This window comes from Arachis hypogaea, chromosome 11, assembly GCF_003086295.3.
Source record: "Arachis hypogaea cultivar Tifrunner chromosome 11, arahy.Tifrunner.gnm2.J5K5, whole genome shotgun sequence".
NCBI lineage: Eukaryota > Viridiplantae > Streptophyta > Magnoliopsida > Fabales > Fabaceae > Arachis > Arachis hypogaea.
Window position 1 is genome coordinate 127,448,403 of NC_092046.1, and position 23,959 is coordinate 127,472,361.

Sequence of the window (23,959 nt, forward strand, 5' to 3'; positions counted from 1 at the left end):
CAATCACAAGCGAGAACAATATCATGTTTCCGGTAATTGTTCCAATCATAAGAATGTCGTCATTCATTGGGAGGGGCACTTTATTCTAATTTGTGATGTCTAAAAATGACACTAAATTAACTTGTTTTTCTTTTGATGTCGATGTCATTATTTATCCAAGGGTGTGTGTAATACACGTGCGGCATTTAAAGATGGTCAAATTCTGAAATTCATTTCCCAACAAACTCAGCCCTGACCTCAGTGGAATTATTGGAATATAAATAGTAACTCAAAAATCAAACGGCTCAAAATATAGCGGAAATTATGGGGCAAAAACCAAACCGATCATGTTCCCAATAGCTGCGCATAAATCATGACTTCCAAGTCCATGAATTGTTGGTGAAATTCTGGTAGAATAATAGTCTACTATTTTCACTACTACAGCTTACAATTGTTAACTGAGGAATTAAAAACAAATAGAATGCATTGAAAAGATCTTAATTAATGATACCCACAACATTAAGTATATCTAAAACAAAACACCCCAACCCTACATTCATAGATATCCCTTGTGACTAACAAGCTGCTATGCTGAACTACATGGACTATCAATTTATCCAGGTAAGTAAAGGAAACAATTAGTATTGAAATGTTATATGATGCATAAGAGACTATTTTATTAATACTACTTTTGAATGCCAAACAAAAGTAAACTAACAATGCACCCAGAGAGAGGGTTAGGTGCTGAAGTTAAAGTAAACTAATATTTATGCATGAAAATTATCTGAAATTGAGGAAAATTAAATGACTTGGGTGATGAAGCAGGAACTATGTAGACTGCAAATAAAAGAAAGCTTATTATATGCAAATTGAGGGAAAAGGTTTGAAATTGAGAAAACAAATATCGATTGAGTTAACACTGTGATAATTAATCAGAGACAAAAGCCATCCATAATTGGTATGGTTAAAGCTAAGTAGACTGCATATATTATCTTACTATATACAAGAAGACTGGGAACCCGAAAATCAAAAGATAACTAGATTGCAAAGATCTAGACATACATACATACATATATAGATTGAAAAGATCTAACAGCCTCCATTGGTTGAGGGGGCAATCTAGTAACCATTCTTCTCCTACATTGCCAGTTGTATGGTTCTATGGCGATGAAGTGCAATAATATAAGTTGAAAGAAAAGGACCAGAAACAGGAGGTTCTAGAGACAACTGACCAAGAAAGATGGAAAAATGAATTAATTAATTATCAAAGTGAAAGACATTGTACCCTGTCTGGGAGATTTCTAGGCATCGGAACAGCAGTAACGTATCTCTGAGGGGGGCTTGGTTTATGAGCATTTCGAGCTGCATCAGCAGATGAGGTCTCTGCCCCATCATTTTGCCCCCTTCCATGGAACTTGGCAAACCGGTTGATCACAGAAAATCTTTCTAAATCTTGACATTCCACTCTCAAGTCCAAAATTGAGGATCTGTTATCCAATCTGCAACATCATGATGAATAATGGCAAAAGTTATAGCTATTACATTGTGGATTGTAAGTATCAAACACAACAATGTGATAGTACCTCAATATATCATTTTCCAGTTTCCTCATTCTACCAACAAAGTCTTCCACTTGCCTAATGTAATGATCGTTCTTCTCTGATGATTTAAGTTTATCATGCAGCCTACAAAATATTAACAAACAAAAAATAAAATTCAATTATTACACGAAGAACAGATTAAAATTGTATATATTTCCTGTTGAAAACCATTATATGTTCACAAAACAAACCCAAAAAAGAAACAAACTTTCTTACAGTTTCTTGCTACCACCACTTCCAGACTGTGAGACTGAACTGCATGCATCTCCTAAAACTAGTCTAGCAACAGAGTAGACCAGACTTTCATGGTTCGATTTGGCATCGGCAGAGAGAACTGCTGCTGTCGGAGGGTTAAATAATTGCTGCATAAGCTGTGTTGTCAAAACAAGCCGTCTTCTTGATTTCATTGTTGGTTCTTCATTTTGCTCGGTATCCTCTTCAACCTGAAGGTCAATATGGAGCAAGATGAACTCCCAATTAACAAAATAATCAGAACATTCAATTCCACAGACTATCTAAACAAACCTTCTCAACCAATCTATTTGCAGCTTGGGCCCAATCTAATTCTGCAGCACTGCAAATTCATAAAGAAAATCAATATTCTTAGGAGAGACATATTTATTAACATAAATAATAGAGTATGTACACAAGGCATAAAATGCTTCCAATACACTTGAAATACAGTATCAACAGGTAAAGACAGTATATTTTCCCACATAAGTCATCAACAGTAGCAACAACAAAGTGTAAGTGTATTAAATGTTTTAACTAGCCTTATTGTTTGTTAAAATAAGCATATAATCAGAATATACAGAACTTTGGGATGAAATTTGTGCGTGTTGTTTGTTTTTTTCCCCGGGGGGGTGGTGTTGGGATGGGTTATAAGGCAACTAAATATAGATGTAGTGTGTGCTACAAAGCACATAACCTTGTCAACTACCTGATATCTTGAAGCCTTTCAGAGCCCTGTTCCAATTCTTTATGAAATGGAATGAGTTCAGATGTGGAACTTTTCCGCTTCTTAGGTCTTGTGAGTAAATCAGATTCAATTGCAGGAGGCAATAACCGAGAAGGAACATGCTCGCTTGAAAAGGAAGTGGGCGTTGGACTTAGCCTAGCATTACCAGCATCACCAAGACTATTAACTTGCTCCATTGACTTGCCAAGATGCACACTATCAGACTGGTTCCTCACAGTGAAAGACTGGTCTATAGGTTTAGGAGGAGCCATCGCCCGTGCATCATACATAGGCAACATTTTACCATTTTTAAAAGTTCCATATTGTTCAAACCACGATGGAGCCATCTGAGGATTTATCATAGGATGTTCACTTCTAATAGAAGCTGGATTGTTACTGTTGGAGACATTGAGAGCATTTTTCTGACCATATCCACCCACATCCAGAGAAGATGCATTAGTGTCTCGACCATCAACTGGCTTCGTAGGGAAGCCTGGTATATTAGGATCAGCTGGAGGCACTGTAGAACTATCACCCGACACATCTTTGACCATGGTATCATATCCATATGACTGCCGTCCTTGGTTGAAATCTTCCTGCTGTTTATCTATCGCATTATCTGAAACTTTGAATCTCTTGACATCTCGATTACTGGGATCAATCTCAATATTTTTCATGGACTGAACCTGATTTAGCAAAGGGAAGTTCTGGTGTAAAAAGTTATTTGGTCTCAAAGACCGGCCAAAGTCTTCAATATCTCTAGAAGTAGCAGCTGGACTAGTTTGAGATGCATCGGGTATACCCTTCCCAACTTTTTCCTTCACATGTGACGCGCTTGCTGTCTCATCCGCAGCCTCAACACTCTCAGACAACATCTGCTGCCGAGAGATTTCATTACCATCCTTTGAATCTTCAATACCTGGCTTCAATGGCCAGGTTGTGGTTTCAGAAACATTAATTGGTTGGAGACGGGAAGGAATCTTTGAGGAGTTAGGAAGTTGCTTGCCAGAAACGTTGGTCCATACGTTGTGTAGAACTTTTGAAGCGGTGCCTTGCATAGATGCACTAAATGTTACAGAAGGATGAGAAACTGTGGCAGCGGCAGTCTCTGATGCCGAAGTTTGCATGGAAGGGTCTCTTGAATTGAATTGGTCTATACCACTTGGACGAGGCATATCCCGAGCAGATACTGATTCAGATTGACTAGTGTGAGATCTTTCACCATATTCATCCATCTGATTTGCGGGAACAGTCTGATCAACAAAATTTGCATTGGAAGATTGACTATTTGAAGCTTTTCCAACAAAACTAGCCCTGTTTAGATTTTGAGTATGGATCCTCGAGAAAGGAAACCCAGATGACAAATCCTGTGACATATTTCCCAGCACATTGTACTGTGAGGCTTTATCAAAAACTTGTCCTGAGGAACCAGAAATGTTATTCCTAAGCTCATGAGATGACTCTCGAGAAGGAAAATTCTGAGTAGAAGACAACCATGTATTGCCCTTATCCACTGTTTCAGATGTAACACGAGATGATGCCACAGGAAGCCTTTGAGTGGGAGGAGCCAACTGTAAACCAAATCCCTGAGATGAACTTTGATTCCGTTGAGACCCATCAGAAGATTCAGTATCCGGCACCCTGGAAGATAAATGACGGTTAGAAGTGCTTGTTTTTGTTGCAATGCCATGCTCCCTTGACTGATCCACTTTATGAAGAAGCTCAAGAATATTTTGACTACAATAATTTTAACAAATCAAAGAAAACAGTTGAGCTAAGTTCATCAAGTAAGTCATAGACAAATGAGTAGTAAGAAAAGGAAGAGAAACAAGTAAACGAGGCTGCCGTACCAATTAGGCCAGAAGTCAGCAAATGTAGAAACAAAATAACCATAATGTATAGTTACTTACCACTAATAGAAATAAACACAAAGAATAATGGCTCAAAACAAGGAACTACGAGAAGATGACACACTAAAATTGAAAGGAAAAGGCTAGGAAATTTTCAAACATTCAACTACCTGGGAGAAGCAGTCTTGTTTAAGGCATAATTAGTGACACTTCTATCAAAGGGGGCTAATGTCTTGGGTATTTGGCCAGGCAGTGCGGTTTTTGAAGTATTATCATCCAAGCTTTTTGTCTCACCCTGAAAAGCAGGTGCATTCCTCTGTCACAAGTATATAAATACATAAACCTCAATAATTATGGAAAACTTCGTGCAACCAACATAGGGAGCACAAGAAAGTAAAACTCAGAGTTACCTTCTCTGTTTCAGTATAATTTTCATCAGAATGACCATACTTTGACTGCCCAGGATAGCTTTGGTCATGTCCTTTAAGTCCTCCAAAAGGTTGATGGGGTGTAGGATGTGAATTTATGGCATGTTTGTTTCCATGAGTCTCCATATCAACACCAACATCCCCCATAGGGTGAAACTGAAATTTACGAGTTACAGGAGTTCTTCGATTTCCTGCACCAGCAGATACCTTTGGACTACGTGAATCACTTCCATCAAAACTGGCAACTCTATGGTGAGATGAATTAGAGCCAACACCATCTGCTGATTTTTCATTTTTATTCTCACTATCATGAATGTCTCCTTCTAATTTCTCATTCCTAGATGATTCCAAAACTAGAGGGTTTTTCTCCATATGAAACCGATATTTTCCTGGACCATCATTTCCATAGCTCCCCATGGAATCAGAATGTCTCCATGCATCAACGTTATGAAGTTGCTGGTTGTTTTGCCTGCTGACCCATGTAGCACCTGGGTTTGGTATAGCACCAATGCCATTCATACCAGTATCTTCCCCACAAATCTGCATATTAGCTGGAGACTTAACATGTTCCAATCCAGCTGATGAATTAGTATCAGAACCAGGCTCCCACATTGCAGATACATGGCTTGTCTCTTGTCTAGCATCTTCATGACGGGAATGAAACATGTTTTCATTTTCACGAGCCTTAAGAGTAGAACTGTTATCAGATGGGGCTGATTTAATTCCATTCCATCCATTAGATCTATTGAGTGCCTCACCACTACTATTTGGGGATGGTAGCATCTGTTGATGGGTCCATGAACCAGAAATAACCTTTTCATTAATTTCTATACCTGAAGAATCAGCAGCATTTCCATAAACACGATTCCCTTCAGCAATTGGTTTTTGCTGCGGGCCGCAATCTAACCATTTGCCTCTTTCTAAAAACTGTGGAATTGATCTTTGAGAAGTGTCGGTCTGTAACCTGTCACGCTGTTCTGGTACAGTATCAACACTTGACTGATGAAATCCGGGAACACCAGAATAGCTTACAGAATTGGGCCTGCTAACATCATCTGGCCGAAGAAAAGGTCTTGAATTTATATTGGGGGCTGACTGCAAGTTATTGTCGGCCCAAACTGGCTGTTTGCTGCTATCAATGGCTGAAGCCCGCTCATTCCCAGATGAACGTTCATTATTCCGGAAACTTGGACGACTCCACTCTTCCTGTATGCCTGTTTCAGTACTAGATGTTTCGGCTACAGCAGACTGCATAAGTGCACTCCAGCTTCCGCTCTGGAGAGAAGGAAATCCCCCAAAACTATCTGCACTGTCCAACATATTGAATCCTGTATTCCTGCCAAATCCATCCCACAGATTGTCATCTGAACCAAACAAGATTTTCTCTTCAGTTGGATCCAGGGTGGCCACATTCTGTGAAGGTGGAACCTGCATTACCATCTTTTCCTGTGAAGTCTCTGATGATCCACCTACTTCTTGCCTCCCATGAAAATCTTCAATTGGCACATTTCTTTGCTCCGAATTCACTTGCTGCAAGTGCTCCATATTTATACCTTGAGCAACAGAACCAAACATATTTTTCCCTTGAATATCTTGTCTTGGCATCGGACTTCCGTCATTTGTGTCAGCTTGATCTGAATACGAACCATACTGCTGAGGTGGAAATGAATTACCACTCGTTGCTAAGTGTGGGAGCGCAGGTTTGTCCCCTTGAAGGTTAGCATACTGGTGTGAGATAGAAACCTGAGACACTGCTGGCTTATCTGCTTGAACATGAGGATACAAGTTGGGCGCACCTCTTGAGCCAGAAACTGGAAGCCCATAAAGAGACTGGTCTCCTTGATTAGGAACCAGTCCCATCAGACGCACTTGATCAGGTGATAATATAAGCCCATTTGAAGCCCCTTGCATGACCGGCGATGCACTACGCTGGAGCCAACTTGCATTACTTGCCATGACTTCAGGTTGCCACATAAGGTTAGATGCCTCATTTATGGGAATGCCATTGATGAGAGAAGCAGAATGGCTTGGAACTGCCTGTTTTGAAATGGAGGGAACTGGAGCCATTGAACTATGTTGCCTTGCATCCAGTTGATGAAATTGTTGCTGCCTTTGAAATTCTTGCATCTGGTTGAGCATTACTTGCTGCTGTAAAAGTTGCATGTCATTTATGCCAGACTGCTGTCTAGGCAAAGGCTGAAGCATGTTTGATTGCCGACCACTTAATTGTTGTTGACCTCCAAAAAAATCATAATTGACAGGAGATTCAACTGCATCAGTCCTAGTCAAATTCTTCTTATAGAGTTCAAGACCAGTGCCTTGTTGTGATTCAAGTACTGGCATTCCTCGTATGCCATGAAAACCAGCTTCGGTATCCACTCCCAAAATGTTCCCTTCATTTTGCCTAGGCTGGAAAACCTGGTGCCCCTGCATATAGCCATTAACAGCTGCTTGTTGGTTCGGGAGTTGATTTCTGCCAGTGTCAGGCCTCAGGTTAGATTGTGCCAGGTTCAAACCATGTCGCAAATGTGGAGAGCTTGTGTGTCCCTGCTCAGGATCTATGAAGGCAAAAGTATAATCGGTGATAATATCAAAATATTATGTAAAACCAAGGGCATTATATATGAGAGGGTAATAATTAAAAGTGAACATATTATGATCTATTAATGATTGAAATTTAAGAAAAAATTAAAAATATTTTAAAAACTATACCCGATTGCTGTAGATTGAAATTCTTCAAATTGGAAATGAAAGGCCCATCAGTTGGCCTCTGGCTACCAGCCCACAAGTTGTTGGTTAACCCTGGCCAGTTCCCGTCCACTGCCTGTGAATGGTACTGGCCCTGGGACAAGTTTTCCTGACCGAAAAAATTATGGACCCTGTCTCCTACGTCGTTTCCAGGCATAGATTAACAAACCCAAAATTTATCAGAAGATAACTAGTTATAGAAATGCCTAGTGGATCAAGGGAAATGAAGAAAGAGCTTCTCCAAATACTATGCTTCCCAAAAAGACACCTCTGAGCATACCATTTACTCCTGGAAATCATTTTCAGAAAAATTAATTAGCCTCCATGGCAAAAATTTAACAATAGATACAAAGGGATAACAATAACTCAGATCTATTCCAAAATTCCAAATCAACCAAGACATAACTAATTCTGTTTCCTCACAACAATAATTTTTTTAAAAGAAATTACAGCATTGGACTGAGATTTCAAATTCCTCCATGAACAGTCCGGAATATAAAAGATCAGTGCACATAAGAGATGCAAACTATTCATACATAGAAAGCTTTACATCTTTTGGGATGAAAAGAATAGATTTATAGCTCTGTATTCAAAATTATCTCCATTAATGCAATCACAGACACCTTCTTCCAGGAATAGTTCCTTTTTTCTCAAGTGATTTCAATAAATTCGCTGGTAGTTACAGGAACAAAAGGCTCTTCTTTACATACACTAATACTACCATCAACAGCCTAGTATTGAAATCTTAAAAAATATTCACATGGAAATAGTCACAACTACTGAGTATAATCCATAAGGGGGAAAATCGCTTTTCATGACAAGAGTATCACTACTGACTACTGATGAATAAGTATAACTAAAAAAAATATATAATTAAAACCAAAATAAGCCTAGTCAACTCCTTCAGAGTTCATAAGAACGCCACACTGAAGAGATCAAAATGTTGGATATTTAGAAAAACAGCAACAACTTCCAACTAAAACATCACATAATATTAGAAAGAAAGAACCATCCTCAAGAAACTTGAGAAAAAGTGCATCACATTTATTAAAATAGCATCCTTTTGCCAAAAATGAGAGCAACCCACCATTTGTTGCAAATACATAACCAGTAACCACCCCAAAGATTGTATTCATCCACGAACTTCTAAGCACTCAGTGTCTCAAAATTGTCCCAATAAGTTCTGGAGATATCCATACACTTCATTTTGAGGTTCTGCACTAAAATCCATCACTCGGGTTCATTTCTTCCAGATTAATAACTCACAAGGAATCCATATCCACGGGAAATCAAATTTAAAGAGAAGAAAAAACCCACTCATTACACATAACCTTATAATCTACTTACTTTAAAACATCTCCACTAAAAAAGCTTTCTCCTTCATTTTCGTTAGAGTACATAGCGAAGTTATAGCTATATGAAAGTGCTGAAGCTTAACTTCAACCGGGATGCCAATAATTCAAACTCTCCGCCATGTACATCAGAAACCCAAAAAGCACACAATTATACCTAAGAGACACCTAATCAAAAACTAAGAGACAGAGAAGAGGAAACCACAACCAAACCCAAGAATCTAATCTTATGCACAATTTCACCTAACTTTTAAAAAATATCCCACTTCTAACCGAAATGAGAGGAAGCAGAACAGACAAAACCCCCCAATTACTATCCCCTTCCCCCAACTTACCCCTCAACTAAGCTCATCCCCAAAACCAAAAATCACTCCAAAATCTCAAATTTACCCCCAAAACGCATAAGATCGGAAACGCCGCATAATTCGAGCTCAAAATCAGCATTCAAATTCACCACACCACACACAAAAACGACTGCACGAGCTGCCAAAATCGCGCCCAACGCAGAACGCGACAGAATCAACCATAGATTTGCAAAAAAAAATTCAGCCATAAAAGAAGGGGGATAATAAAAGGTTCCTAGAGAGAGAAGGCTAGGGTTTTGAGGCAGAGAGAGAAAGCGCGTGAACTCACAGTGACATTGAGGTGGCTCCATTGAAGCTCGAGAGTGATCCCCGCAAGAGTGTGGAGGAGCCAAAGCGTTAGGGTTTGAAAGCGGTGAAGAGAGAGAAAGCGAAGAGAGAGAGATAGAGAGAGGTAGAGAGAGAAAGGAAGAAGAGTTTCTCGAGTTTCTCTCTGAGCTCACACAGATAAAGTGATCGAAATAGTGCGAAATTTTCAACGAAGGTGAGGTTCGGGCCGAATCTGAGGTTCGGTTGGTGGTTAGGGTCCGAAGCTGGGCCTCCTTCTCTTTCTCTCGCAAAATGAATGGGGCGCGGTGTTGGTGGTGTTAGGCTTTAGACAGAGCCCAAAGAGGGGAAGATAGCATGTGAAGAGTTGTTGAGGGTAAATGGGCCTAGCCAATTACTGCGCGACGCGTGGCACCGTGACGGCACAACCACTTTTTTCTTTTTCTTTTCTTGTAATAAAAAAATTGTTTAGATAATGTACTGTTCTGAATTTCTGATTTTATGTAAGAAATTGAATTTATTTATTTTCTTACACTAAATCTAAATTCACGTCTTTATGTTGTAAATTAGTTGAGATTTTTTGTCATATAAACTTAATTTTATTTCTTCCTAATTTTTTAAAGAGAGTCTCTTTCTTTCCAAAATAATTGCTTGCTATTTAAAAAAATAATTATCAATTATGTTTTATTAACATGAAGCATTATTAATCATCACATAGTTTATGTTAATTATTCAACTTTCGAACAGATTGAACTCTTTATTCATCCAAACATAAAAGTACTTCTTATATAATAATTTAAGTAATTATATTATAAATATTTTACCAAACTTACGATATAGAAGTTATACCATATATGTGGGTCTTGACAAAATTTAGCAATTATAATTATGATATAAATTATGTTCGCGTAAGTGTCCAAAAGAAAAATAAAATAAACGTGTTCATCTTTTTCAATGTTTGGCAAGAAAAAGACTAAGAAAATAATAATGAAATTACATTTGTATGTATATATCCATGGCTGATAAGTGAAAAGTAATGAATTTAATTTTCACATATATATGATATGATAATGTATGTATGATAAATATAAAATAAAAAATAATATAGTTTTGTTTAAGAGTAATTTATTTTTACATTTCAATTATAAGGACACTAGATATGCTTTGTGTATAATTAACACTAACAAATAATAATTTCCCAAATCAAAGCCATTCTACGTTAATTACAACTGAAACCTAGTAACTTATTTCCTTAAAACTTACGGAGCAGGAACACTTTTCCAGGAAAAATAAGAACACAAAACCAAAAACAAAAACATAATAAAATTACAAAACCAATAACGAAAAGAAGGTACACTTTATCATCGCCTGTCTCGCATCTTCCTTTTTTTTCCCAAAGAGAAAAAATATTTTAAAAAATTAAAATCAGTTATCTTTTCCTTGCGAAAAACAAAATCGATTAACACAACTTACATAAAAAAAAAAACCTTTCAACCTTTTTCTTTAGTTGCTTCATTTGATTAATTTTAAGAAAATATAAAAAAAACCATCATTTGTATCTATAAATTTTTAGAACATCGTTAAAATTATCTATAAAAATATAAAATTAATATTGCAACTATAAAAAATAAATTTTATTTGACAAAAATATCTAAATTTTTAACTTTTGTTGTCTTTATTTAAAAATTATACAAAAATCCTAAATTATCCCTATCATTCATAACAATCACATTATTTCAGTCACTAACACCGGCTCAATTTTTTGGATATGCCAGGATTGTGTGTTGTGCGTGGATATGAAGAACGAGAGTACTAGACATGGATGTGGAACAACTTTTTCTAAAACATGAGGAGAAGAAATCAGACCATCTGAGTATTTTTGTTAAATAATTTAGCCCATCGGATTTTTATATAGGTTTAATTTTTTTTATTTTGCAAAAATCAAATCGGACCGTCCAATTTGATTATTATATATTTTATTTAAATCCGTCAATACTAATCGGTGGGTCCGATTTGTTATATATATATATATATATATATATATATATATATACACGTGTGTGTAACTCGTAAACGAGTTCTCAGATCTTCTCTCCTTGTTGTTGTTCTTCTTCTTCTTCTTCCCTCAGCTCCTCTATCTTTGTTCTTTCGTATGAAGTAAAAAAATTTGATAGTGAAGTTTGTATTCATGTGAGTGAGAAAAATGGATGATAGAGTCCTACTAAAAGTATATTATTTCAGTCAGATTTTGTTACAAACATTTGAAGGAGTAAAATTTATTTGTGAAAATCCGTTAGATATCGTTATTCCATTCACAATCTCATTCGAAGAACTAAAAGGTGTGATTTGTGAGAAGATAGATTCTGAAATGTCAAGGAAAATATCATGTATTTTATACAGATATCCCATACCGATATTTGGTGGATTCGTTCAATTTCAAACCAAATATGTAACTGATGAAGCGAGCATGCAAGAGATGTTTTCAATGTACATTGAAAGTTGCGCTCAGATATCGTTCATTGGGTTGTATATTAAATTCGAACAATCTGAAGTCGACCGAAATATTGAATGGGAAGATAACAATAGTGATAGTGAGGAAGAGCTTGAAAGCAATTACAAAGTTGTTGGTCCAGACAGAAACGAAGATCAAGGTGACGACACTATGGCTCCAAATGTGACAGACGTGGCAAATGTACTCACAAACGAACATCCGTTTGAGGAACCATATTTCATGCGAGTTTTGAATTTGGAAGCCATACATGCTCTGGAGTTTTCGGAATATATGAATGCAGGTACGTAATTGCCTATATTTATAGCAGTGACGGTTCCAGAAAATTTTGATAGTGGGGGCAAAATATATATAATATAATAATAATTTTTATAATAAAAATATTATGTGTATATATAAATCAGCTATCAAAATATTCATTAATTATTATATATTTGTATATAAATATATGTATTATTTATTTATTTTTAATATATTTTTTTTATTTCAATATGTATACAAATAGTTATTTTCTATGTACATATAAAATGATTAGTCTTTAAAATATCTAATTTATAAATTAAAACACTAAAATAATAATTTAAATAATAACACATAATTTAAAATTTTATTATTTAGGTTTTAATATTTTAAAAAAATTGAGTAATCTTTTTCTTAACAATACAATCGAAATATTTCTCTTTTTATAAAGAATAATGCTACACATTCAAGTTTTTTTTTTTTTGTTAAACAAATCTAACCAAATTAATCTAAAATAACAATATATATATAATTAGAAGTCAATTCTTATTGAGATTTATAATTAAGAAAGTTTTTTTAAATTAATGCTTACTAAAAAAAATAAAAACTAATATAAAAAAAAGGATAAATAATACTCTTTCAAGTCGATTTAAAAAAAAACATAAATTTCATTTAAATTGAGAATTGATCATTCTAATGATATTTAATATAAAATTTTTAAATTGATTATAAAGTACCAAAAATTGAATAAAAAATTATTGTGGGGTCAAATTTAATAATTAAGTGGGGGCAAATAAATATTATTATCATATACTACTCAAAAAATTTTCAAATTGTAGTGGTGGCGCTTGCCCCCACAACCACCCACATAGATCCGTCCCTATTTATATGAAGGATTAGAATTTTATAATAATTTATGTTGATCGATGGACTAAATAGTTACGTGACATGTGAAAATATACTTAATTAGCATTTGTTTATGTGTTTATTTAGTTAAATTTAAGATAATAATATTTTTAGTTATTTATTTATTTAGTTAAATATTAATTAGTATTTATTAATTAGTATTTATTCATGTGTTTATGTTTTTATTTTGTTAAAATTGAGATAATAACTTGATGTAAAGTTTATTTATATTAATATTGATATAGTGAATATTGATTTACTTTTAATTTCACTTATTGAATATTTGTGTATTAAATATTTATCGTATAGTTGTCGTCCTAGTAGAAATTCCTATTATCGCAGATGGTGAATTTGCCGTGGGATTGAAATTTAGTTCCAAGGAAGCTGTTATTATGGCAACGAAAGATCATACCATCCGAAGAGGTGTAGACTACCGGGTGTATGAGTCGGAACCATTGACATTTTATGCCAAGTGTACACAGTATGGGTCAAGTTGTGATTGACTTATCAGGGTTAGTATGATCAGCAGAAAGTACTGTTGGATTATAAGGAGGTATAATGGTAGTCACACTTGTACTAGAGCCACCATTTCTCAGGATCATTCGAAGCTGGATTCGAACACAATTGCAAAAGTAATAAAGCTGTTGGTTGAGGATGACCCTCGATAAAGGTGAAATTAGTTATTGCGGAAGTGCAGTCGAAGTTCAATTATACCATCAGCTATCGTAAAGCATGGTTAGCTAAGCAAAAGTCAGTGAAAAAAATATTTGGAGGTTAGGAAGTATCGTACGAAACTTTGCCCATATGGTTTGAGGCCATGTGTGATAAGGAGCCATCAGCAATCGTCCATTTTGAGACTATGTCTACATATCAAGGCGATGACTTGGTAACTGATATCCGGGTATTGCATCGAGTCTTTTGGAGTTATTACCCCTGCATTAGAGCATTTAGACATTGTAAACCAGTTGTCCAAGTGAACGGGACTCACTTGTACAGAAAGTATAAGGGTTGTCTGTTGGTTGCAATTTTATAGGATGGTAACAACAATATCGTCCCAATTGCATTTGTTATTGTGGAGGGAGAGACTTCTGATGCGTGGCACTTTTTTCTTAGTAACCTGCGACAACATGTGGTGACTCAGGATAGTGTGGGACTGATCTCTGACCGACACGAATCCATCAATGCAGTTGTGGCATGTAGTAATGGAGCTTGGTCACCTCCTAGAACTTTCCACATGTTTTGCATCAGGCATATAGAGTCGAATTTTTTGAGAAAGTTTAAGGCACCGTACCTGAAAAAAACTTGTCGTCAATATTAGTAATATTGAGTAATTCGAAATTCATTATTAACAGAGTTACCTTCAAAGAGTGTTTGTTGTCTATTTTTTTTCTATTTGTTTTTTCTTATTGCGCAGGATATTCGAAAATGTTTTGCGAGTACGAATTGTATTACCAACGTTTACGAGAACGGGGCGAGGCTTACGCAAACTAGTTAAACCGAATCCCCGCGAATAGTATGCATTGACAATCGATGGTGGTTACCGATGGGGTCACATGACCATGAACCTAATAGAATGCATCAACTCCGTCTTGAAGGGTGCACGCAATCTCCCTATCACTGCACTTGTCAAAGTAATATTTTACAGGCTTAACGCGTTGTTCACCTGAAAAAGAGCAAGGCGGAGGCTCAGATTAATGCTGGACATATTTTTTTTTTTAGTTTATGACATTAAAATTGCATGCAAATCAACTTGCATCAGAAAACATCCAGGTTAATTGCTTCGACAGGCAGAATGTGGTCTTTGAAGTGCGTGAGATGCCAAGTGTAATGGAGTATGACGTCGACCTCCGTCGACAGCGATGTGACTGTGGTGAGTTCCAAGTGGACCGAATTTCTTGTCGACATGTGTTTGCATGTTGTGCAAATCAGCCACTAGATTGGCAAGTGTATGTTCATGATGTTTATAAGATGGACCAAGTTCTTCGACGAGTTTACCGAGCTAGGTTTAGGCCACTGGGGAATCCTACTACATGGCCTGCTTACAACGGGCCTTGATTCGTACCGAATCCGTTCCTGAGACAAGTTACCAAAGGTCGCCCAAGGATGACGCATTTCTTGAACGAGATGGACACACGAATGTTACTTGGTCCTAGGCGATGTAAGCAATGTGGGGTCGAGGGACACATTCGTAGTAGATGCCGTCAATCAGGTGGTGCAAGTGCCAGCAATAATGCTCAGTAGATTTATATGTTTTATATTTTATCCAAGTACTCTATGACATTTGCGACTTTATATTTTATCCAAATTATAAAGTATGATATTTGAAACATTGTAATTTTATCAAACTACTCTATGGCATCTGCGACTTTAGATTTTACCCAAACATTCTATGATATTTGAAACTTTATAACTTATCCAAGTATTCTATGATATACATAGTAATGATACATAGAACAGTTAAACGATACATAGAAAAGTTAAATGATACATAGAAAATGTTAAGTACACAAAAACTACTTTTTCATTGCCCATTTTACATCTTTCACAAAATTCATGCATTTCTTGGCGGCCCTTTTGAACACGGACAGGGTGAATCGATTAGTGCTACGACATGATGGATCAACCCTAAGATTGTAGCCTTTGCCTATCTCATCTGGAGTACGAGCCTCACCTATATATAATTTAATTAAACAAACCATCCAAACATGAATATAGTATAATCAAACAACAGAAACTCCACCAAACAAGTATATAATATAATCAAACAAGAGAAGACCCAAATATGAATATAATATAATCAATTGACAAAAAAGTAAACCTATAATAGGACCTGCATGATCACCATCATCAGAAGAATCATTGCAGGATTCTTCATCATCATCCATGTCGTCATCTTCATCCTCCTCGTCATCTGATTCATCTACTAGATACTCATCAGTCTCTTGCTCAATTGCCTTATCATTTTCTTCAATTAGACCCATTGCAATATGACGTGGGTTTTGATTATTAAGAATTCCTCAACCTCCATCACTCCTACTAGAGTCTCCAGATACCAACACTCCAAAAGTACCCGAGAAAGTGCGGCATGGATGCCTCGTGTCAAAGGAATACTTATCCGTCATGAAATCAGGCTGATGGCTAGATTGTGATTGGTCTACATCTGCAGCCATGAACCCAAGTAACTGGCTAAAAGAATCTCCGTCTCCTGAGTCAAACTGTGGAGTACTCCAATACTCCTGATGTATTGGGTATGACGGGATAAACTGTGTTTGAGGTACATATAGGACCGAGGACTGTGGTTGTTCTTGTGGAGGTGGAGGTGGTGGTGACTGTGGCTCCTGCTATTGATTGTCATCATCAATTGGAATACCCTCATCATTCTCTTAAGCCACAAGATCCGATAAGTTCAAGTGGTTGCCATATTTTGTACGATACCAGTACATGTAAATATCTAAGGGATGCTGTGGAGGCACAGGAAGCTCAGTAAGAACATGATTATACCTGTTTGTCCACTGCATCACCCAAAATGAATGAGTCGTGGCTGTGGCCCAGTCAAGATTCTTAGGACTAGTCAGGACTTCTTCGTGTGCCTTGTCTAGATTCTGTTCCTGATGAGGAACTCCCTGAACGAAACTAAACTGTCACCTAAACTTATCGGTTACATGCCACTCAATGCATTTAAATGATACCAATGGCACCGTAGCGCTCCACACAACCGAGTGCATATAGATGTCAGTAGGAATTATGTCTGGATCAATGTGATCAACACCATAAGCAACCCACACAAACTGCACACAATAAAAGAAACAGATGATTACAAGCCAAATAATAATAAGACTAAACCCAAAATAAATACTTCTTTAATGAAAACACGTCTGGCCTTCCTGAAGATCATCCAATGACTTCCTAAAGTGAGCAAGACTAAGATATCTATAGCGTCGGTCTCCACGTTCCTAGTTACACCACCTAATATGATTTATTTAATTAACATAATTGGATTATAAATATGAAGATACAATGTAAATCAATAATGTTTCCTGTTTGCAAGCGGAAAATTGCGGGGTTCCCTAGGAACTGGCGCAAGATATGGTAGACGAATCTAAACCCAAGTTAGCAGAAGTGTTAGTAGACCATCGATTTCCTTACATTCAAAACGAGATGCCCTGCATAATGCCCTGTACAGGTGTGCTAGGCATGCCGATCCCCAACTATACTGTCCGATATTGCCAAAATCACGAAGTAAAGGCAGAAACTTCCAGTGCACAGATGCCCCAGACTTGTCTCCAAACAAGATCATACCAAATAACAACATAATGTGGCACTTTATGTACCTCTGAATACTATTTTTATCAATCAACTGTAAATGTTCTTTTAAATTCTGAAGCCACATCAATTTTATGCAGCTTCCTCTACAGTCTGACTTTCTCGGTGCAACCTCAAATTGGTGCAAACACTCAACCTCTAAGGCTTCAAAACCACTCATAGTCATTCCTGTGACTGGAAGACCGTTCGTCGGAATATCAAGAATAACAACCACATCTTCCAATGTCACAACACACTCACCAAACGAAAGGTGAAAGGTGTGTGTGTCTGGGTGCCACCTTTCGACTAGAACATTTACTAGTGCTTTTTGACATTGAACTATTCCAATCTGAGAAACATGATAAAAACCAATAAACCGTAAATGCTCCTCCACACTATGATTATACCGATCCGAATGCAGTAAGTGGTTACATGTCAAATTCCGTGAACTATACAAAAATATAGCAAACTATTAGTCAAATTATTAATAATTACTAATTTACTACTAAAAGTTAATAATTTTCTAATTAGAGTAACTAATTTATTAAACTAATGCTAAATTTCCTATTAATAGCTAATTTAGTAACTACAATATATGCATAAATACAACCAACCTACCAATTAATTAACTATCATTATTAAAAAATTTCCACAATTAATTACACAACACATATTAATTAAAATCACACAGCTATCATAGATAATTTTACTAAATCTAATTAAAATAAATAATTTTACTAAATCCAATTTACTAAACTCCCGAGTAATAATAATATAACTTCTAAATTTAATTAATACTCCTAGAAATTATTTCAAATGCTTTTTAATTTTTAAAAATTACGATATTATTATACATATTAGATATTTTAGTTATACTGTTTCCTAAAGTGAACATTGAATTGTTTCTTACATAATTATTTATTTATTTAGTCATAGATAATTTACCGGATAATAATTCCTATATTACTAACAACAAATACTAACTTACTATTAATAATAACTAATAAATAAATCCAATTCTTATTTAATTAATAATGTTCCACTTTATTAAAATCTCCACTATAATAATATATTTATGTCAATTAAAAATCTAACAATAAACAAATAATTATTATCGGAGCAAAAATATATTATATTTTACAAAATCTAATTATTAATCAAAATTCTCAAAATTATTACAAAAATTATACAAAAATTTAACATAACTCTAAATTTAATTAATTATAATTTCTAAAATTATTACAAAAAATTCTAAACATATATTTTTTATTAATCTATCACATTAGTCTAATTTAAATATTATCATTAATTAAAATATTCACTAACTACATCTAAACATATATATTTCTATCTATTATTTAAACATATATTCCTAAATTTCTAATAATAATAATAATAATAATAATAATAATAATAATAATAATAATAATAATAATAATTCTATAACATATATATTCCTAAATTCAATTTCTAATAATAATAATAATAATAATTCCGTAACATATATCATTTAAACATATATTCCTAAATTTCTAACAATAATAATAATAATTCTAAAATATAAAAAATTTAAAAAATAAACCTACATAATTAGAATGGTAGAGATAATTTATAATTTGAAATTCACGATGATCAACATCTTTACATTTTTGTTTCTTTGGCATTGTAATTTTTTTTTATAGAAGTAGAAGAAGAAGTTGTTAAACTACTGAAGAAGAGAGTGGGTGCAGGAAGGGGACATGTTGGTTTGGGATGGCAACGGGTCTCCATGGGGGCGGGGATATGCCTCCCGCCCCTCGCCCCCAATATCTGTCCCCGTCCCCGCCCCGTCCCCATGACGGGTATCGGGGACCCCGTATCCGTCGGGGATCTGGGTCTCCGCGGATATCCGCGAATTTTTGTAAAAATTAATAAAAATTTAAAAATAAAAAAATTGAAAAAAATTAAGATTATGTACGCAAAACTTCGATTGGATCATGCTTTTGTCCAATGAATCAGACAATGAACCATTTTTATCATTGGCTCCCCAAAACCAAAGGGGTTTTGTTTTCCTCATTGGTAGTTGGTACAATGCGAATTAAGAATTTGAGTCCAAGTTTTGACTTTTAGTCTGATCCATGAAATTGCCATCCTCCTTCAAACCAAAATTGCACACTGAGACGCAGTTTTTATGATCTACATTAGACATTAAACGTACTCAAATTATCAATGAAGGGAAATGAAATTTGCAAATAAGCCTCTACATATATCGAATCTCAGAATTCCATGAAATCTAAAAGTATATCAGCGCGACTGTTAAACTTATCAATTCCATAATTCAAATATTGAATGAAAACCGTGTAAAATTGTTTATTGAGTTATCAACAAGTCAATAATTAAAAATTAAAAACTCAGAACTCAGAACTCAGAACTCAAAACCTAATTACCCTAAATTAGAAATTCAGAATCAAATCAACCCTAATTAGAAATCAAAATCAGAAAATTCAAAACTCAGAACCTAATTACCTTAATTCAAAAATTCAGAATCAAATCAATCATAAATATAAATCAGAATTAGAAATCAAAATCATAACAACCTAACTCAGAAATATAAATTACAAAACCAGAAATTCATAATCGGAATCAGATTAACCTAACTTCAAATCAACTCAATATTAACTCAGAAATATTAATTAGAATCAGAAATCAAATTCATATCAACCTAATTCAGAAATATAAAACACAGAAATTCATATTAATCGGAATCTAATTAATTCAGAACACAAAAATTCCTTATCCTAATTCAGAAATCTAAATTCAGAGAAGGGGATGGAAGACCAGCGAAGACCAGGGCTGACTTCCCTGAACCTCACGGAGAAAAAGGGAAGGAAGACCAGCGAAGACCGACGATGCGAAGAGGAGAAGATGACGACCGGTGACAAGTCTGCCGCGACCAGGAGAAGACGACGACGTTACAGAGTCTGCTGCGACTAGGAGAAGAAGACGACGTTGCTGCGAGCCCGTGACGGTGAGCTCGACTGCCTCGACACCTTCAGTGAGCGACCGAGCCACTCAGGGGGTCTGGGTGGGAGGCGGCGCTGAGGGACCAGAGGGGGGAAGGCGGCGGGCGGCGGTCGGCGGTCAGCGGGAAGGAGACAGGAGGGGATGAGGGTTTGAGGAGGAGTGGAAACGAGAATCTCAATTCAGTTCTCGCTCTCTGTCTCTCTGAAGTCTGAAGCAGCCAAGCAAGGATTGAGGGATAGGGGAATGTGACGGCTGGGGTTACGTTCAAATGGCTAACATATTATATATATATATATATATCAGGGTATTTTGGTCTTTTCATATAAACGGAGATTTAACGGGTCTCCACGGGGCGGGGACCTCTACCCCCGCCCCCGCCCCGTTTATTATACGGGGCCCCATCCCCCGTCCCCGCGGGTAAAAATTACCCTCCATACCTGCTCCCCGACGGGTAAATCCCCGCGGGTACCCGCCCCACTGGGGATTTTTGCCACCCCTAATGTTGGTATAAGGGACACCGCTGTGGGAAGCAAGGCATGCGCGACACGTGGCGGAAATGACACAAATCAGACAATCTGATTTGTGCCCCTAAAATTGGACCGTCCGATTACCTAGACTAAACTCGCTCCGTCCGATTTGTTCTTCCTTGACATCACATCTAGGTAAAGCACACATGTACTCCATAATGTCGTCCTACTCCAGTCCCCTGTCCATATTAAAATTAAAAACTGACTAACACCACTATCAACACAACTACGACTATTAGTCTATTACTGTAAGGACCATTTTCTCTTCTTTAAAACACCATAACCAACATGGTCATGTGCAGCCACCACAATAATTAAACACGGACTCAAAAGAAAAAATCTCAAACTCAAATAATGGTAAAATCAAACAAAATCCTAGATCTATGGGATAGAATCCAATCAGTGCAAGGGAAATAAGGCATATTACAACAGCGGTAAATTCGACAGCTCAAGGCAGAAACAACAATGATAATTTTGTTAATAAAAGTCTTTCTTTCATGAGTACAACATTAATTATATTTTGTGGATAATTTTATCAATGTTCTAAATTTTTTCGTATTCTAAAAAAGAAAAGCAACAAGCAAAAAGAGAGACAAAGACACAACAACATCTTAACCACATTGCATATCTCTCTAAAGCATAAAATGCAAATCTTGCAAAGACTCTAATCACTCCACATATTGGGTAGTGTTATTCGCTCAATATTTTGTCAAAAAATCAGCACCAAAACTAGCTTCTCTCTTGACCAAGCTTAATTGTATCTTTGATGGCAACATTAGCAACTCATAGATTTTATGTACTATATTCCCATCTTCAATGTGTACCGGGGGTGAATGATTTCACAACATTGTAAAGACCTATGTAGAATCAATTTTGCAAATTACTGATTTTTTTGTCACATTTCCGCGCAAGGACTATTATCCTCTCCTCACAACAGAAAGCTCACTCTTAAAGATGGTCCACATCGGTAACTAGCCGAAGCACTCCTTCAACCACAATATTGATGGACTCTTGATGATACAACTGATAAACCCATATTTTATGATATATTTTGTGCTAAGTTTGAGTGATTTATTCAATCCTTCACCCACTTATTCATGTTAATTGCATGGTTTTACTTTCCCTTCCTTATTATGTGATGTATGTGAAAACATGTTTCCTATGCTTTTAAATTTAATTATTTTAATCACCTTTAATTCCATTCGATGCCATGATTAGTGTGTTGAGTAGTTTCAGATCTTCTAAGGCAGGAATGACTTAAAGGATGGAAAGAAAGCATACAAAAATGGAAGGAAAGCACAAAACGAAGTTTCTGAAGAAATTGGCATCCACGCGATCGCATGGGCGACGCGGACGCGTGCCAAGCGTGAACCAACAGCGACGTGGCTGCATGACTGACGTGACCGCGTGGCAAGAAAAGCTCTGAATGATGCGACCGCGTGACCCACGCGGACGCGTGACAGAGGCCATGCACCAGAAATTGCAGAAAATGCTCCCAGCGATTTCTGAAGCCCTTTTTGGCCCAAATCCAAGTCCAGAAGGCATAGACCAGAGGTTATGAAGTGAGGGAATGCATTCATTCAAAAAAAAAACCACTTTAGTTTAGTTTTCATGATTTAGATTTAGTTTAGAGAGAGATTCTCTCTCTCTTTAGGATTAGGATTTAGGACTTCTCTCTTTAGGAGTAACTCTCGATCCCAGGTTTTAATATTCCTTTACTTTAAGCTTCCCTTTTACTTTTATTCATTGCTTTAGTTGCTTGTTTACTTTTATAATTGAATTTATGAATACTCCCATGTTACAGATTACTATTTTGAATTAATGTTATTTGAGGTATTTCAGTTTAATATCGCTTTCTTTTATTTATGTTACTGTCATTCCCAATCTGAAGGCATTTTTATTTCGATAGATTTATTTTTCCCCCTTTTGGTCTTGGTTAAGAAATCAGTAACTCAGGAGCTATCAAACTCAAACATGCTTGACAATTGTTATCTTTGTTAGTTTGAGCTTCAATAATCCCAATCTTTTCTTAGGAAATAAATAGGATTCGAATATCAATTAATTAATCCATTGACCTTCCTTTATTTTAGTAAAGGTTAACAAAGCGGAATTAAGATTCAATTATCATCATCTTTGATAAGGATAGCTAGGATAGGACCTCTAATTTCTCATACCTTGCCAAAAGCTTATTTACAGTCATTTATTTAATTTACTTGCTATTTAAATTACTTGTTCTTCATTTACTTTATTTGTCATTTAAATCACTTGCTTCTCATCCTCTAAACCCCGATTTACAATCTTTATAGCCAATAATAAGAACATACTTCCCTGTAGTTCCTTGAGAAGACGACCTGAGGTTTGAATACTTCGGTTAACAATTTAAAAAGGGGTTTGTTACTTGTGACACCCAAAACGTTTGTACGAAGGGATTTTTGTTGGTTTAGAAACTATATCTACAACGCGACTATTTTTACAAATTCTTTACTAGCAAAAATCACGTTCGTCAAAATGGCGCCGTTGCCGGGGAACTGCAATCGTGTGCCTTATTATTGGTTATTGTAAATATTTTTCTTTTTACTTGTTTAGTTGTCTTTCTTTTTCCCCTCTTTATTTCTTTTAGCTACTATGAATTCTCACCCCTTTCGTTTTGAGTTTGGTTTTAATGTTGTTGAAAGGAATGAAAGTTATAACAGGAACATGCATCAAAGTTAGAGCAATCAAAGATGGATGGAGCCAAGAGGATCTGATCAACCCTCTAGGCAACAACACCCTTCAAGATATCATGGACAAAGACCGTTTAACAATGTATACCAAGCAAATAGACATGGTGGACAACCTTGTATTTACCAACAAGCCCCACCCTGTGCTTATAGGCCATCCTCTCAACGCAACTTTATACCACCACACTCACAAGCTCCTTTTCACCA

General features: G+C 36.0%; 1 protein-coding gene across 4 annotated transcripts; it reads right to left on the reverse strand.

Annotated features, from left to right (window-relative positions):
• Positions 1-868: 868 nt before the first annotated feature.
• On the reverse strand, positions 869-9,864 carry LOC112722573 (uncharacterized). Of its 4 annotated transcripts, none has more exons than XM_025773643.3 (9): positions 9,550-9,864; positions 7,529-7,853; positions 4,799-7,374; positions 4,559-4,683; positions 2,521-4,275; positions 2,106-2,154; positions 1,797-2,023; positions 1,563-1,664; positions 869-1,478 (listed from the first exon to the last, which is right to left on the reverse strand). In XM_025773643.3, exons 2-9 carry the CDS (start codon positions 7,719-7,721, stop codon positions 1,244-1,246), a joined length of 5,262 nt encoding a protein of 1,753 aa, XP_025629428.1. In that variant the 5' UTR covers positions 7,722-7,853; positions 9,550-9,864; the 3' UTR covers positions 869-1,243. The 4 variants fall into 4 exon arrangements, with proteins under 4 accessions (XP_025629428.1, XP_072063355.1, XP_025629429.1 ...); XM_072207254.1 differs by having other exon boundaries at positions 2,521-4,179; positions 9,550-9,846; XM_025773644.3 differs by having other exon boundaries at positions 2,521-4,179; positions 4,559-4,704; positions 9,550-9,846.
• Positions 9,865-23,959: the final 14,095 nt, after the last annotated feature.

Coding starts and splice junctions, on each gene's coding strand:
- LOC112722573 (XM_025773641.3), bottom strand. CDS start 7,721: ATGCCTGGAAACGACGTAGGAGACAGGGTCCATAATTTTTTCGGTCAG. Junction 7,375..7,528: donor TTTCAATCTACAGCAATCGG/GTATAGTTTTTA, acceptor TTGCCTTCATAG/ATCCTGAGCAGGGACACACA. Junction 1,665..1,796: donor AGTGGTGGTAGCAAGAAACT/GTAAGAAAGTTT, acceptor AATATTTTGTAG/GCTGCATGATAAACTTAAAT.